The sequence below is a fragment of the Panthera pardus genome, unplaced genomic scaffold, assembly GCF_024362965.1.
Source record: "Panthera pardus isolate Hobbes unplaced genomic scaffold, ASM2436296v1 HiC_scaffold_3, whole genome shotgun sequence".
Taxonomy (NCBI): domain Eukaryota; kingdom Metazoa; phylum Chordata; class Mammalia; order Carnivora; family Felidae; genus Panthera; species Panthera pardus.
In genome coordinates this window covers 24800850-24816843 of record NW_026526876.1, presented here as the reverse complement: position 1 = coordinate 24816843, position 15994 = coordinate 24800850, and the positions used below count along the sequence as shown (strand labels likewise).

At 49.6% G+C, this 15994-nt stretch overlaps 1 protein-coding gene across 3 annotated transcripts in view; it reads right to left on the bottom strand.

The window, feature by feature from the left end:
* Positions 1-15994, bottom strand: part of RGS9 (regulator of G protein signaling 9) — a 71997-nt gene that overhangs the window by 15206 nt on the left and 40797 nt on the right. For all 3 annotated transcript variants that reach the window (XM_019466449.2, XM_019466450.2, XM_053892436.1), the window contains exons 10-16: positions 14832-14861; positions 14037-14098; positions 11962-12075; positions 9532-9647; positions 5434-5521; positions 3019-3157; positions 421-506 (exon numbers count right to left, since the gene is read on the bottom strand). In XM_019466449.2, the coding sequence (XP_019321994.2) occupies positions 421-506; positions 3019-3157; positions 5434-5521; positions 9532-9647; positions 11962-12075; positions 14037-14098; positions 14832-14861 (635 nt within the window). The remainder of the gene's footprint in view (positions 1-420; positions 507-3018; positions 3158-5433; positions 5522-9531; positions 9648-11961; positions 12076-14036; positions 14099-14831; positions 14862-15994) is intronic.

Here is a 15994-nt window from a genome sequence, read left to right as displayed (position 1 = left end):
CGTCAGCACAGAGCCTGACTCGGGACTCAAACCCACGAACCGTGAGATCATGACCCAAGCCGAAATCGGACGCTTAACCGACTGAGCCACCCAGGCGCCCCAAGAAGGGTAGCAAATTAAAAAACCAATGAGATGCTTCCATTTGCCATAGGGTAATTATCGGTCTGATAATCACAACTTTTCCAAACCAGAGTAAGGGAAACAAAACTTAGGGGCAGTAATTACTAAGGAAATCTTGCCGGGGTTAATTCAGGGCATTATGAAGCCAATGAGGCAATCATACCCCTACGAAATCCTTCCCAGTTCCCAATATTTTCATCAAGCAAGCATCTCATTCATGACCATTTGGCTGAAAAAGACCCTCACTTCTCTGTAAACAAAACAGCAGGCAAACCAGCAATTACAGTCCATCCCACTTGCCTTCTCTTGGTGGTTTCCTGAGGTTCAATAGCTTTGGCCAGCATTTCCTTATAGATTGGAGATTTTAAATAGCGAGCATAAGAATCCTAGGGGGAACAAGAGAAAAACAGTAATTACGAGAGGGGAGGTGTCAAATCAAACACATACACTTGCTGTTTTCAAGCCCTCCCTGGGCAGTCAGATGGCAAAGTTAAGAGAACGTGTACCCTTGCGGGAAAGGCATTCAGATGTGCGGCTAAAGGAACTGTGGTCAAGTACGGCCCCTGGGCCCACAGAGTCAATTTCACTTGGCAACTTGCTACGAATGCACATCTTCAGGCCCCCTCCCCAGTCCCACTAAGTCAGAAATGCCCAGGATGGGACAATTGGAGTCTTAAGAAGCATCCCGTTGATTCTGCTACACTTTGGTTTAGAGAACTGTCTATAACCCCCCCCCACTAAAATCCACCTGGGGGGGCTTCAGCCAACTAAGCATGAGAGGACACCTGTATCCCACCTCTCCCGCCCAGTATCTTCCTCCAAGGAAAATGAACAGCCATGAGCATGGAGTCCACCTTGATGCCCATGAACATCCCTTTCTGCCCTGAACTTAGATATAAAAGCGAGAGAAAACAAAACAAAACAAAACAAGGGGGCACCTGGGAGGCTCCACCAGTTAAACATCCGACTCGATTTCAGCTCAGGTCATGATCTCACAATTCATGAGTTTGAGACCCACATCGGGCTCCGCACTGACAATGCGGAGCCTGCTTGGGATTCTCTCTCCTCTCCCTCTCTCTCTCTCTCTTTCTCTGCCCCTCTCACACATGCTCTCTCTCAAAATAAATGAATAAACTTTAAAAAAAAAAAAAAAAGAAAAACCAAGACTCAGATTCCTCTTATGTGGGTATTTCCAGGTTCAGAGAACTCGCTTCACAAATGCTCGTTACGTGCAGGTTCAACTCAAAACTCTCGTTCTAACAAATACGGGACAAAGCCCACAGCAACGATGTAGGGATCTAGGGTTTTTTAAATTTATCAAAACAGTTCCATTCTAAAGACTGAGCCGTAGCGGTGAAAGTTACAAGAGCTAGGACAGAGGTTGGGAGTGGGGATTATGGATTGGTGGGTCATGTTGACTTTACTGTCATAGGACACAGCCTCTCGTGACACACAATCTACTAAGCGTATACACTGTCCTTAAGTTACCCACGGCTCTGTTTTTTTCTGGCTACTATCTGGCTTTCCTGGGTATCTCTGTAAAAGGCTGTATAAAAAAATCACATTAAAAAAAATTTTTTTTAATTTTTATTTATTTTTGAGAGACAGAGACCAAGTGTGAGCGGGGGAGGGTCACAGAGAGAGGGAGACACGGAACCTGAAGCAGGCTCCAGGCTCTGAGCTGTCCGCACAGATCCCAACACGGGGCCCAAAGTCATGAACTGCGAGATCATGACCTGAGCCAAAGTCGGACACTCAACCAACGGAGCCACCCAGGCACCCCCCTTTTTTTCATTAAAAAAAGCACATTTTTAAGAATCAAAATGTGGGGTGCCTGGGTGGCTCAGTCGGTTAAGCATCTGACTCTTGATTTTGGCTCAGGTCATGATCCCAGGGTTGTGGGATCGAAACCCGACTTGGGCTCTGAGCTGACAGTGCAGAGCTTGCTTGGGATTCTCTCTCTCTCTCTCTCTCTCTCTCTCTCTCTCTCTGCCCTTCTCCCTCTCTCTCAAAATAAATAAATAAACATTTTTAAAAACATAACCCAGGGGCACCTGGGTGGCTCAGTCAGTTGAGCGGCCGACTTCGGCTCAGGTCATGATCTCGCGGTCCGTGAGTTCGAGCCCCGCGTCGGGCTCTGGGCTGACAGCTCGGAGCCTGGAGCCTGTTTCCGATTCTGTGTCTCCCTGTCTCTGCCCCTCCCCTGTTCATGCTCTGTCTCTCCCTGTCTCAAAAATAAATAAAACGTTAAAAAAAATTTAAAAAACAAAAAAAAAAACATAACCCAGAAAGCTACCTGAATTCGCACAGGGTTTTACCAGAATCACACCACATTTGTCTCTTTTGGGTACTAATCTCCCCCTCCTCCAGTGAATGAGATATTTGCTTAGGGCCAGGGCCACCTTAACTGCCACCATTCTCGAGAAGAGACTAAGAGCTCAGCCTCCGGATGCAGGCAGACACAGTCAGACTCTCGACTCTACCTCCGGGAGACCCTGGACAAACTGCTGGACTCTGGAGAAGCAAGTCCTGTCCCCTGGGTTGTCCTTGGTACAAAGTTCCATGCTTTGCATCATGACCCCACCTCCCAAGCCACTCGGTAAAGAACAGCTGTTATGGCAACGCTTTCATCACCGGCATCATGACTGCCTCTACGGCCACCACAGAGCGACAGCCCCTAAGGACACACACAGCACCTGTAAGTGGTCCTGCCCAGCCACCAAGACTGGGGGCTCGGCAAGGTTCCAGACCAGCGGACAGGTGCAAGTTGACTATCCTGCATCTCAACACCAGCAAAGGAAGCCACCCGGCATCTCCCTTTGTTCCCGTATTTCCCTGGTGCCCGGGAAGGGAAGGGTTCCCTGGCCCCTACGTGCCATCAGCACCGGCCCCACCTACCTTCTTCATGAGCATGTAGATGTGGGTTTGCGCGGCATCCAGCACGTAGCGGTGAGGGTGCCTCAGCCCCTTGACCGTGATGTCCATGGTTTTGCCATCTATGTTTATCCACCGCCTCGCCCCGGGGGCCAAGAATAGCCTGGAGCAGGGAGGGAAATGTTAGCGAGTAGCTAACCCAAGTCCGTGAATGAAAGTTCACAGCCGCTTGGGAGGGAGGGACGGACATGACTCAGGTCACTGGGAATGAAAGCGGTCCTTTTTTTTTAGGAGACAGGAAAAAGCCCTAAACAGGTTGTCACGTGACGTTTCTTAGACGCAAGAAAACAGTCACGCCAGTCTTCAGAAGGGGAATATTTAACTTTAGCGTCCCCCGCCCCTAAGAGAGAAAACAAAATGTTGGTGGGCAACACCAGGCGTTAGAATAAAGAATCCAATTTCCAACGTAATGCCTTCTGCCTCATTCACCAGGATTTGGGGCCCACCCGGAACCTCCAAACAGGTGTCCCAGGGCCCCTGCTCTCTTTTGGCCCAGCCTAGATGTATTTAGAAAAAAAAATTTTTTTCAAGTAATCTCTATCCCCAACGTGAGGCTCAAACCCACTGCCCCCGAGATCAAGAGTCGTCTGCTCCACTGACGGAGCCAGCCAGGCACTCTAGATGCATTTAGAAATGAATCTCAAATGCTGGGTCGGGAAGCAACCTATAGTCCCAGCGCCCAGAGGGTGGATGACGAGGGCATCCTTGCTAATGGTCCCAGAGAGAACCCAAACCCAGCCACATGGCTCTCCACTGTTCCCCCTTCTGAGTTGTTTCAGGGTTAGAGATGCGTGAATGTTTTGCCACACTATGCAGCTGTACCTTAAAATTTGGAGATTTAGGGGCGCCTGTGTGGCTCAGTCGGTTAAGTGTCCAACTTCGGCTCAGGCCATGATCTCGCAGTTCATGAGTTCGAGCCCCACCTCGGGCTCTGTGCTGACAGCTTGAAGCCTGGAGCCTGCTTCAGATTCTGTGTCTCCCTCTCTCTGACCCTCCCCTACTCACGCTCTGTCTCTCTCTCTCTCTCTCTCCAAAATAAATAAACATTAAAAAAAATTTAATTTGGGGACTCAGACTAACATTACATACCCAGGGACCCTGGGGAGAAAGGAAGCTGCTATAAAGGTGAAGACAGCTAGTTTTCTTACAGTGGATTTTTGGAGTTAGGGTGTGTGTGTGTGTGTGTGTGTGTGTGTGTGTGTGTGGCAGTGTGACAGTCAGGTGCCACTGTTCCTGGGAAGGATGTCACAGGACCTTCCTGGAACCACAATCCCTCCGTCACCCCTGTCTCTCTCGGTACACAGTCCTTGCGTGGGAGGAGGTGGACACGTCGTTGAGAAAGTGCAGAAGCCTCCAAGCGTGAGGCCCGAGACCTCCAGCCCTTGCCTTCAGTGTTATTGGTGCCTTTCCCAAAGTTGCAGTGGTCCACTCTGAGTCCGCTGGAGGGACACCGGAGGTTGAGATGGACGAGTGCACAGAGGGGAGGGGCCACCTGGCCTGCCGCCCCAAGCTCGGCACCACAGTCCGCTGGCTGCCGGGGACTGGTCCCAGCCCAGCACGGCAGCAGGGCTTTGACAACCATGGCTACGCATGTGAGTACGACCCGAACGTGCTGGGCACTCAGAGCCCAAGACTGGTGTCCCCTACGTCCAGTGCCCGGGGGAGGGAGGGTGCAGATCTCAACCGCTCGGCACCCGGCAGCACCGGCTCTCTCTCTCTCTCTCTCTCTGTCTCTCTCTACCGGGCCATGAGAGGGAGGCCTGGCCCTCTGAGGCCCTCTGAACTGGAACCCCTGCTTCCTGGGTAACACAGAGGGTGGCTTAGGGGAAAGACAGGGCTGGAGCAGAACAGACTCACTGCTAGAACGAGCAAGTGGGACCTACAGCCATTAGGTGCAAGATTAGAGATATATGCACATTTGTACACCCAAGCAGGGTGCACGGTCCCAGAGGCTTGGGGGATCTCCCTCTCTTCGTGGTCCTGACTTCTGCAAGATGACTGGGGAGAGGAAGTTTTCCTACACCACCTGTTGTCTCTCTCCTCTCAAACACGCACGCGCACACACCCCTCTCGGGACATCTAAGGGGGGGGGGTTGGTCAAAGACAAAGCACTTTGCACTATAACTCGGGGCAGCTTGCTTTAACTCCTGAGCACATCCCCCTTGGTGCAGGGCGGTGACATCATGCGCCTTCCCAGACTTTCTTCCGAGGGAGCCCCAAGCCTTAGCGAGGAGATAGCTATCCACAGCACGGCAGGTGCAGTGACTAAGGCCCACACCAGGAATGTGGTCCCTCCCATTCGATCTCAACCTCAAACGCAAGGGGGTGGCCAGCAGAGGCCCCCCGGGCAGCTCTCCCAACAATCTGGCTGGTCCTCACTTGTAAATCTCCTCCGCTTTCTCCTTGACCTTGGACTGATCTCCGTACTTCAGATCTTCACAGGCTTCCCAGAATCCCAGATTCTCCCCTGCACGAGGAGGAGGGGTCCACGCAGATGAAAGCCAAGCAGGAACCAAGGCGGGCGAAGAAAAGAAGAAAGAAAGGAGATGGGTCAGCTGGGGTGGATTCGGTCCCCAGCCCAGTGAACATCTTCCTTCCCTCTGCAGAACAAACCAGGGCACCCTGTGAGGCTAGACAAAGATAGGACTGTCCCAGGCTTGCCTGTCTGGAATTTAGCTGTAGCAAACATTGCTCGAGCAAGTCGGCGTCTGATTAGGCTTGTGAACATCTACTGCTACACGACAGGCTTTCTCCATAAAGGTCCCCGTTTGCTTTGCTCATGTTCAGTGACTGCACGTGACTTCTGCCTCCTTGGCGTGTACAGCCCCGCCCTTTGATAGCCCCTCCAGCCAAAGGTGCTTCCAGAGAGGCTACACAGGCAGCGAAGCTGACAGACTCACTCTCAGGGAAGGCCTGGCCAGCGGGGGACATAACAGAGGGTCGCCCGAGCCAGACGGACTCCAGAAGGAAAAGCCAGTCTCCTCCCGAGCCTTCCCTTCCTTTCAACTTAAAACTCTCTAATCCGTCTCCGCGGCACCCACAAGGAAGGTGAATACTCTGGTGCCATCGTCCCAGGTGGTCATTTTTGCCTGAGAAAATAAAGATGATCACACCAGGGGGACAGCAAGTGCCTGTGTGTGTGCACGTGCACGCACGTGCTTGTAAATCACAGCACACCGTGGTGTGGGGAAATAGACAAGAACTCCCCCTCGTCTCCTTTCATAGCATTTTCTGGAAAGCTCCCAGGTGCTTCGGAATGGAAAAAGCCGCACAATCCTAAGCTAGTTGACGTCTGTCCCATAACCCTATACAGGTCCCTCCTCTTCGGCATGAACTTCAGGGTGTTCTGAGGACTGAGATCACAGGCACGAATAAACAGGCCAGCGATGCTTTTAAGGGACAGCCGTCGGGGGGCGCCTGGGTGGCTCAGTCAGTTAAGCGTCCGACTTCAGCTCAGGTCACGATCTCGCGGTCCGTGAGTTCGAGCCCCGCGTCGGGCTCTGGGCTAATGGCTCAGAGCCTGGAGCCTGCTTCCGATTCTGTGTCTCCCTCTCTCTCTGCCCCTCCCCCGTTCATGCTCTGTCTCTCTCTGTCTCAAAAATAAATAAATGTTAAAAAAAAATTTTTTTTTTTAATTTAAAAAAAGGGACAGCCGTCGGTTTCACATCAGGTGCAACGCAGACCACCTCACCCAGGGCACAAGATAGCTGATTGCTTTAGGTTAAATGAGCAGTTATTCACAACAGCCAAAGGTGCGAAACAAAAATGTCCACCAGCAGGTGAATGGATACCCAGAACGTGGTCTATACCTACAATGGGATATGATTCCTCCTTAAGCCTCTTTTGTTTAATGTTTATTGAGTTTTGAGAGAGAGCGTGTGAATGGGAGATGGACGGAGAGAGAGGGAAACAGAGGAGCTGAAGCGAGCTCTGCGCTGAAAGCCGCGAGCCCCACGTGGGGCTCAGACCCACCAACCTGAGATCACGACCTGAGCTGAAGTCAGATGCTCAACTGACTGAGCCACCCAGGTGCCTGATTCAGCCTTCACAAGGAATAAAATTCCAACATGGGCTACAACCGGGATGCACCTTGAAATAAGCCAGTTCAAATGGACAAAAAAACATATATGATTCTACTTATACGAGGTACCTAAAACAGTCACATTCACAGAGACAGAAAGTAAAATGGCGGTCGCTGGGAGCTGGGGGAAGGGAGACTGGGGAGTTAGTGTTTAACGGGGACAGAGTTTCCGTTGGGGAAGGTGAAAAAGTTCCGGAGTCGGATGGTGGAGACGGTTGAACGGCAGTGTTGGAGATACTGAACCAAACTGTACCTGTAAAGATGGTTAAAATGATACATTTCATGTCATGAATATGTTACTGCCATAAAACACTAAACGAGCACACGAAAATGTGTACATGAAGGTGCAGAGCAGCATTATTCGCGATAGCCAAAAAGTCTTAACCACCCCAAGGGCCACCAAATGACGAGTGGATAGACAAAATGCGGTATATCCACACCGTGGAGTATTATTTGGTCATGAAAAGAACTGAACCACTGCCCAACGCCATAGCAGAGATGAACCCTGAAAACACTACGCTGCGTGAAAGACAAAAAACCACACAGTGTATAATTCCATTTATAGGAAATGTCCAGAACAGGCAGACCCATGAAGATAAAAATAAATGAGTGGTCACCTGGGACTGGGGGAGGGGGGGCGGGGGTGGAGGAGAAAATAATGGGGGGCAGAGGAGGAGAGAGGAATAGGGCTCGACTTTTAATGAGTAAGGGGTTTGTTTTGGAGGTGGTGAAAACGTTCTATGATTCTATAGTGTTGATGGCTGTGCAACTTTGTGAATGTACTAAAAATCACTGCTTTGTACCCTTTGAAAGGATTATGGCATGTGAATTACACAGTCTGTGTATTTATGGTATGTGAAGTCTATCTCAATTTTTTTTTAATTTTAATTAGATAAGAAAACCGATGATTCATCTTCCCTGTTTATATCTGAAGCCTTGGGAATCTCATGAGGAATCACCGGAAGTTTGTGGTGTTGTTTTTTTTTAACATTTCTTTAGTTTGTGGGGTGGGGGGGTAGAGAGAGCCCTACGGGGGTCGAACCCACGAGCTGTGAGAGTGATGTCACGACCTGATCTGAAATCAGGAGGGATGCTTCACTGACTGAGCCACCCACGTACCCCATCAGAATTAACAGGGAAGTCTTTTCAACGGGGTCTCGCTGTCACTAAGTAATGGACGGGATCAGCCCGGGGGTGTGGTTTGTCGTTTTGCCACTAGATGGCAGCCTATCCTCTTATTCTCCGGTTGCTCCAGGGGCCCCAGCTAAAGGCACTTGCCTTTCCCATCATCTGTTCTGGGTTTTACCGTTATCACGGCAATTAGGCTTGATTAGAGAGGATTGTCAGGGATCCACATTATAATGTGATGCGCTGCATCAGGCGGTCAAAGAGGCTAATGGCCTGTCCCCTGGGATTAGTTCAGGAGCAACCCCCTGGACAAATGGGTCCTGGGAGCCAGCAGCTGAGAAGCGAGGTTCAAATGGGATGCTTTGCAGGGCTGGGGGGATTCAGTAAGCAGATGACGAATCCCATAAAAGCACACATCTCAGCCAAAGCTGGTGAAGCCAATTGAATGTTTGGCCTGATGAAACCGGTTTTAATCTGGCCTTTCGTTTTCCCAGGTGTTTCTCGGGGCAGTGTGTTTGAAAAAGTCACCAGTGCCTCCCTACTACCATGCAGGGACACCCAGAGTGTGTGTCTCTGAGACACCAGGAGTAGAAAACGGGGCCTTGCCCGTCCCACTAAAATCGGCACACTCCCAAGGCCCTGAAGGAAGGAGGGCAGGAGCTGAGACGGTTCTAGAGCTCAGCCATGTATTAGAATAATCACCTGGGGAGTTTTCAGACCTGCAGAGAACCCACCCCAAACCAAAAACAAAACAAAACAAAACAAAACAAAAGGAGCCTCTGGAGAAGGCATCCGGGCAGATGTGTTTTTAAAATCTCCCCAGTTGAACCGAAGGCACAGCCTGGGCAGAGAAGCACTGAGCTGAAGGAAAGCAGGCTGCGGGACAAAAAGAGAAAACTTGTTTTTCCGCTTCCCTCCTGGCCAGGGCTTGGCGAGGGACTCTTGGACTCTGACGGTAGAATCAGGGTGAGGAAGTGAGAGAGCGGCCAGAGGGGACCGGGCCCTTGCACACGCGAGTAACGCTAAGGCGGACAGATTTCATTAGTAGATTCAACACCCCTCATCCCTACCCCCCACCATGGAGCCCCTTGGAAGGGATGGAAAGGACACGTCCAAGAAGAGCCTGTTGAAGAGCGCGCGGGCGCAGAGCTGTGAAAACACCTACCGAGAAAGCCCTCGAAACCTTTGCCAGACAGTCATAACAGGTGTGTTGCTGAAAGTAAAAAATTGTAAAACAAAGAATGTGTGAAAGAAATCAAAAGACCCACCACTGAATTCTTTCTTGAGAAAGTACTGGAAGCTCTGTCGGCCCTTGGGGTCTCGGATCAGTTCACTGAAGTTGAAAGCCCATCGCTCCACCCGCATCTTGGTTGGGATTTCCACCCTGCAAAGATGATGATCTGTAAACGCACCAGACACAATGCAAGACAGGGGCCGTGCCAGGGGGTGGCCCGGCTGGGGGAGAGGGGCTTTAGCCCCGCCTAAGTTCACGAGTCCCTCCGCCCAGGGCTCAACCCGATCCTCCCCCCTCAATCCCTGCACGAACGTACAATACAAGTGATCCCTCGCTAGGAAAATGCAGCCTCGGACAAGTCCCCTGGGGCTCTTATGGAGAGCGGGTGGCCCAGAGGCGAGAAGGACGCCCACATTCAACAGCCTTACAGTCCGGCACAGGAACACGGATGCGCCCTCCAAGGCTTGTGGAGACTGGCCAGCAGAGGGCCGGTCAGGCTGCCACACCGGACCAGAGAGGAAGGATTTCCAGAGCAGCACTGGTGACGCGAGCTATGGTCACTGCCACCCCTCCCCACGCCCCTTCACCACCGGCATCTGGTGGGAGGGAGTCTGTGGTTCCTCCTTTACCTGCCCTCAGGCCCCGAGCCCCAGGTAGACCCTGTGGTCACCGATGAGCCCTCTCCCAAAGCATCCTCCAACATGCAAGTCCCACGCCCCCTCCGTGTTTGGAAGGGTCTCCCAGCTCCCAGGTGGGACATCTGAGTGCAGCTGGCTGAGGCCTAACATTCCAGAAAATCAGGAAAAGAGTCGGCTTTTCTTCCCATTCCTTATGAAATTCTCCAGAACCCGGCACAGCCCCTTGGAAACAAACGCTTCCAAGTCCACGACCCCAAGAGTTTGCATTTCTAACCAGCTCCCCGCTCGTGTTGCAGCCGCGGGTCTCGGGACCAACGCTGGGAGCCACACTGCTCTAGACCAGTATCACGAATCCCGGCTGTTCATGAAAACAAGTGGGAGCTTTTCAAAACCACCGGTGAGTATACGAGGGTAGCCCCGGCCAATTAAGAGGCTGCGGGGGGGTAAGGGCTGGACATTGGGCTTTCTTTACCTTTCGGTTGTCAAGCCTCCCAAGGTGATTTTAATACGGCTTTCTGATCTAGACCATTCAGAACAAGGCTTCCTGTTTTCAACAGGCACCATTGACCGGCGGAGGCTCCGGAAAACCACCCTACAAACTAGAGCCCCCAGAGTAGGAGGGAAGCCTCTCCGGAAGGTGGTTCTAGAGTCTTCGGGTCTGCGGTTGATATTGGTAAACAAGTCACCCCGAACTCCAGATGAGTGCCCCCCTTAACCCATCAGGCCCCCACAGCAGGGCCAGGAGGAGGAGGCGGAAGGATTTCCCAGCTATGTCTGCTTCCCTGGCTGGATCTGTGCTACCTGAATGTTCCTCATGCGTTAGGTGGCAATGGCCTCGGTGGTGACCTAAACTGTGGTACGCACCTGATGCTGTCTATCTTCCCCATCACCCCACCTGCCTCATCCACTCCTACAGCCCCTTCCTTCCTCCCCTCTTCCTCTACCTCTCCCTCTGACGTGACCGTTACACCTTCTCTTCTTCCTTCATTGGCCGATGCTCTCCTGCATTTCTGCCTTTGTCCCTCTGGCAAACAACAGGCTCACATAGGCCCAATCAGCAGCGACAACTGCTCAAAACTCACAAACAGAGCCACGGAGTGAGTGGTACGATTGCCAAGGCAGGTGCAGGGCCCCGCCCTCCAGGAACTTACTTGTTCTCTAATTAGACGTTGAAAAGGCAAAGCCATAGAGATGGTCGTTTTCTTTTCAAAAACAGTATCTTGTTAATATAGAGTTACCATTTGACCCGGCCTTTCTACTCCTAGGTACATACCCAAGAGAAATGAAAACATACGTCCACACAAAACCCTGTACGTGCGTGTTCACAGCAGCATTACTCATAATAGCTGAAAGACCAAGATAACCCAATGTCCATCAACCGATGAATGGATAAAAAAGTGTGTATCTTTCCAGTGAATATCATCCCTGGATGGATGATATTCATCCATAAATAAGGATGTATTATACACTATACAATACAGATAAAACCTGAAAGCATTATGCTCAGTAGAAAAAAAAGCTAATCACACAAAAAGAGACCACATGTTATATGATTCCATTCACACGAAATGTCCAAAGCGGGCAACTGCGCAGAGACAGAAAATACTTTTGTGGTTGCCTAGGGCAGGAGGGGTAGGGGGGGAAGGGTTCTTATTTGGGTGATGAAAATGTTTTAAAATTAACTGTGGTGATGGTTGCACGACTCTAGGAATACAGTAGAAACCACCGAACTGCACGCTTTAATTGGGTGAATTGTATATAGCATGTGAATTGTAACTCAAAAACCTATTAAAAAAAAAAAAACCACCAGTGTATCAAATACATACAATTTGGCATTCAAGTCCCAGAACTGGGTGTCATCTGTTATCCAAGGATTGCTAGGGAGGCAGCCTGACATGATGGCATCATTGGACAGAAATTGCTCGCTGTATTTGACGATCCTGAAAAGTAAACGGAAAAGGATTTCCTAGAAGTTCAACACCCAAGAGACAAAATCAATACTCAGGTTGATTGACCAGCCTGCCCTCCTTCCTCTTTATCGATTTGGTTACATACTTATTACTGTCTTCTTAGAAAAACGCTCTAATAGCCCTCGGGAACGGCAGGTATTCGACGGGATCTGGTCCCGGCTCTACTTGGGAGATGAAACACTGTCTCCCCAACCAATCCCTTTGCAGCCTCTCTCCTGTACCTATTTCATTAAAATAAAGCCTCTTTATCTTTTATCGTGCGTTTTCAAAATTCAAAGCCGACGCCGTGTGCCCGTGTTCGAACCAGCGTCTCGGCACCTGCTTGGAAGCATGAGGCAGCCATGGTCTCTCTGAGATTCTGCTGCCACGTCAGGTTCTACCCTTTGTCGGGATAATGCATTCATCCTCCAAAACCTGTGGGCTCACTGAGGTGTGAAGCCCAATTTTGCAAATGTGAGCGAGAACTAATTCCTTCTATGTGAGTTAGACCTTCTTAGCCAGCACATTTCCCGGTGTTCGGGCAGTCTGGAAAAGCCTGCTGTGCCTGTACCCCTTAGGCGGGGAATCGTATCCACGGTGTACATGAGACACCTGCCGTGAAGTCTGCCCACAGCCATGAGATTTTGATAGAACGGAATCCACGCCCTAGAGATACACCCGAGCATGAGGTGTAGAGTTCTGTGCGGAACTCGAGCCCCTTGCTTTCATTTCTCCCCAGACCCTCCTATTTCTCAGCAAGACCCCTACAGTGGAGCCACTCAAGGGAAGAAAAAAGAAAACCACGTCACAGGTCCAAACACAAATGACGTCATACAACGGTAACGAGGCACTAAAACAAATAAAAATTAGAAAGTGGGGGTAAAAGTATCCAGCAGCCTTCGAGTCTCCTTCAATGTTCTTTCTGCTTGGTTTCATTAGATCGGGTCTCCGGAACATCGGAGGAGATGGTTTTTACTTTGTCATGAAACAGGGATGATCATTATAACCCAAGGTGAATGTCCACTGAGTATAGGGGTCCACTCCCATCTGTGACGGAGCTGCAGTCAGAAGTCATTGGAAAATATGGGTGAGGTCAGGGCACATTTTATCAGGCAGGTGGTATGTTTGCAAACTAGGGATTGGGGAAGGGGTAAAAAAGACATTTAAAGATTTTTCGAAGAGACTAACCCCTAACAGTACTGAAAGAAAGGCACTGGACAAAACACAACGCCTTCCATCTTGAATAGTACCGTTACTGAAATCTTACACGGCCAAAGTAAATGATTAGTCACACTGTGCCTCCCCCTCCCCCAGAAGTAAGCCAAGTCCATTTTCATGTGTGCAGGAAAATCTTAGAGTTAGTAAGGTGGGCCTATAATGAATTCCACATTTTAAAAGGACAAGTGCTTACATTTGGGGGCCACTAAACCCTTTTGTGTCTCCTAAATAATATCCTATGAGGGACTGGATCAAGGTACCCTGAATGTTCAATAAATAAAATGTAAATTTCCAATTTATCATCATTGGATTTTAAATCAAAGATTAACAATGGACATTTGATAGTGCGTTGAATCAGTAAACATAACTCAAATATCTCTAATAAGTTCGAGTGAATAATGATAGGAACACAGGCCACTGAGGAGCCCCAAGGAACAGTTCATGAACTTTCAACTCTTCCCTCTTTCTCAATCCTCACTTTAGTGGATACCAAGAAAGACGAGACTTGTATAAAAACCCCCATCCCTGATCTTGCCTAACCCAAGATGAGACCTGGACACTTACACAGACTGAGGAACCAGGAACTTAATCCTCAAGGGACTGGTTTTGTCCCTCAGAGTTCCTTAGGCTCTTATGTCAACCCATGACTGCTCAAGTTTGCCTGAAAGTGGAAAGTTCTCCTCTTGCCCACCTCTTGTTCAAACTTCAGCAAGACCAACTAATTAGGGACATACCCTCCAAGGGACACCGAAGACTTCACCGTGGACCTCATTAAGGCCTGTTGGTAATACATGATCTGGAAAAGACACAGTGGTTAGAAGACGTCCAACTTCCCCATCCTTGAGCGTCACTAACACTGGCACTGCCATGTGGCCTCCAGAACCAGGAGCCATTTATCTGTCACAGCCCCCGATTCCATCCCCTCAAGCCACCCACCTTGGTACTAACAGGACACAGGCTCACAGTAGACAGGTGACCCCAAGCTCCAAACTAGGGGCCTCTGCAGCCCATCATGCATCAGTCCGAGAAAAGGCACCAATTGAAAATGCAAAAAGTTCTAAGGAACATTAAATCGAGACATGGGGACAGATGCTTGGCTTTTCCCTCAGGTGCTCCTGGCTGACAGAGCAGGTCTAACCTCAACAGCCAACGCTTCCCAGGGCTCCGTCTTGTGCCCTGGTCATGAAATTTGCCAAAATAGGTAGTGTGCCTGTTCAGATTCTGAATGTCCCCGTAACTGTAGGAGCAGGGGCCGGGGTGGGGAGGCAGACACTGTGGCATTCACTCCCACGTCCCTCAGATCTGTGCCTTCTGAGGGTGTCTCATATCCCAAGCGTCAGCACCAATCCATATAGATCTTACAAAAGAATCTTTGTCATTCTGTGCTGCCCATTAATTTGGAGACAACTGTTTGAACATTACACATGGTTTTTCATTTCATTACTGAGGGCAGAACATAAAGCCAAAGTACATACAATTTGTGAGAGGATTTAAAAACCAAACTTCCCTGGGACTGGGAAACTAATTACCTCTTTTCTGACAGCAGTGACTGTTTGTTTCTGTAAAACAAAGAGGCAAAACCATTAAACAGCTGCCAGTAAGTCATTATAGTTCAAACGCCCATTTGAAAAATAAAAATCCTTGCCCAGGAGAAAATTGTTTCACCTCTCCTTACTTAAAAGATAGAATTTCCCCATCACTGACACCTCCACCCTATTCTATACAGCCACTGGAGAATTCATTCAACTAAGGCTTTGGTGAGGGAACAGGTATGATTTACTACCATAACTTTCTTTTTTAAGTTTATTTATTTTGAGGTGGGGGAGGGGGGGAAGAGAGAGAGAGGGAGAGAGAGAGTCCCAAGCAGGCTCCACGCTATTGGCACAAAAGCCCAACATGGGGCTCGAACCCACAAACTCTGAGATCATGACCTGAGCTAAAGGCAAGAGCCAGACACCCAACCAACTGAGCCATGCAGGTGCCCGATATACTACTATAACTTTACACCGTTCTCCCAAAAGCCAAGATGAATTCAAGACTAAGTTCAGGGATTCGACCCAATCTACCATAGTGCCTACAGGGCCATCTTAAATAGAATGCAACGCAAAGACGGTGAAGCAAGTATGCGGCTTGAATGTTTCTTTCTTTTCTCACAGGAGACTGCTTTGAATGAATGGTGACCTCCATTCCTCAGGTATTCATAACAACTTGACCGATACAAATTGGAAAAGAAACAAGCCACATGGCCAAACATAAAGTACGTAACAAAAAAACCTGACACCAGCATCCAAGGAAGGTGAGTCCCAGAGCTGAGCTGTAACGTAGAAGATCATGTCGGGCCCCATCCTCTCACTGAAGCTGCCAAAGCAAGCTCATGCCTGGGGTGAGCAGGGCATCCTCTCTCTGGATTTTTTGAGATGGAGCAGAGAAAGCCTGGCTCCCAAAAGGGACTCCGTGTATAGAGTCTTAGAAGCTCCTGGAAACTGTTACCATTCAGATCTGTCTCCTACTGAAATGCTCTACAATCTGACATGCTTCCTTAGTATCACTTTTCTGCTCGGTGCAACCCCTGGGAGCTGGGCACAGTTGATGATTCCAGTCTCAGTTTTTTGAGATTTGGTTGTGTCCAGGGGCTGCTTGGTGCTGACACCCATACTTTAAATTGATCATCTTAATTTCTTGCTGCTGTCAT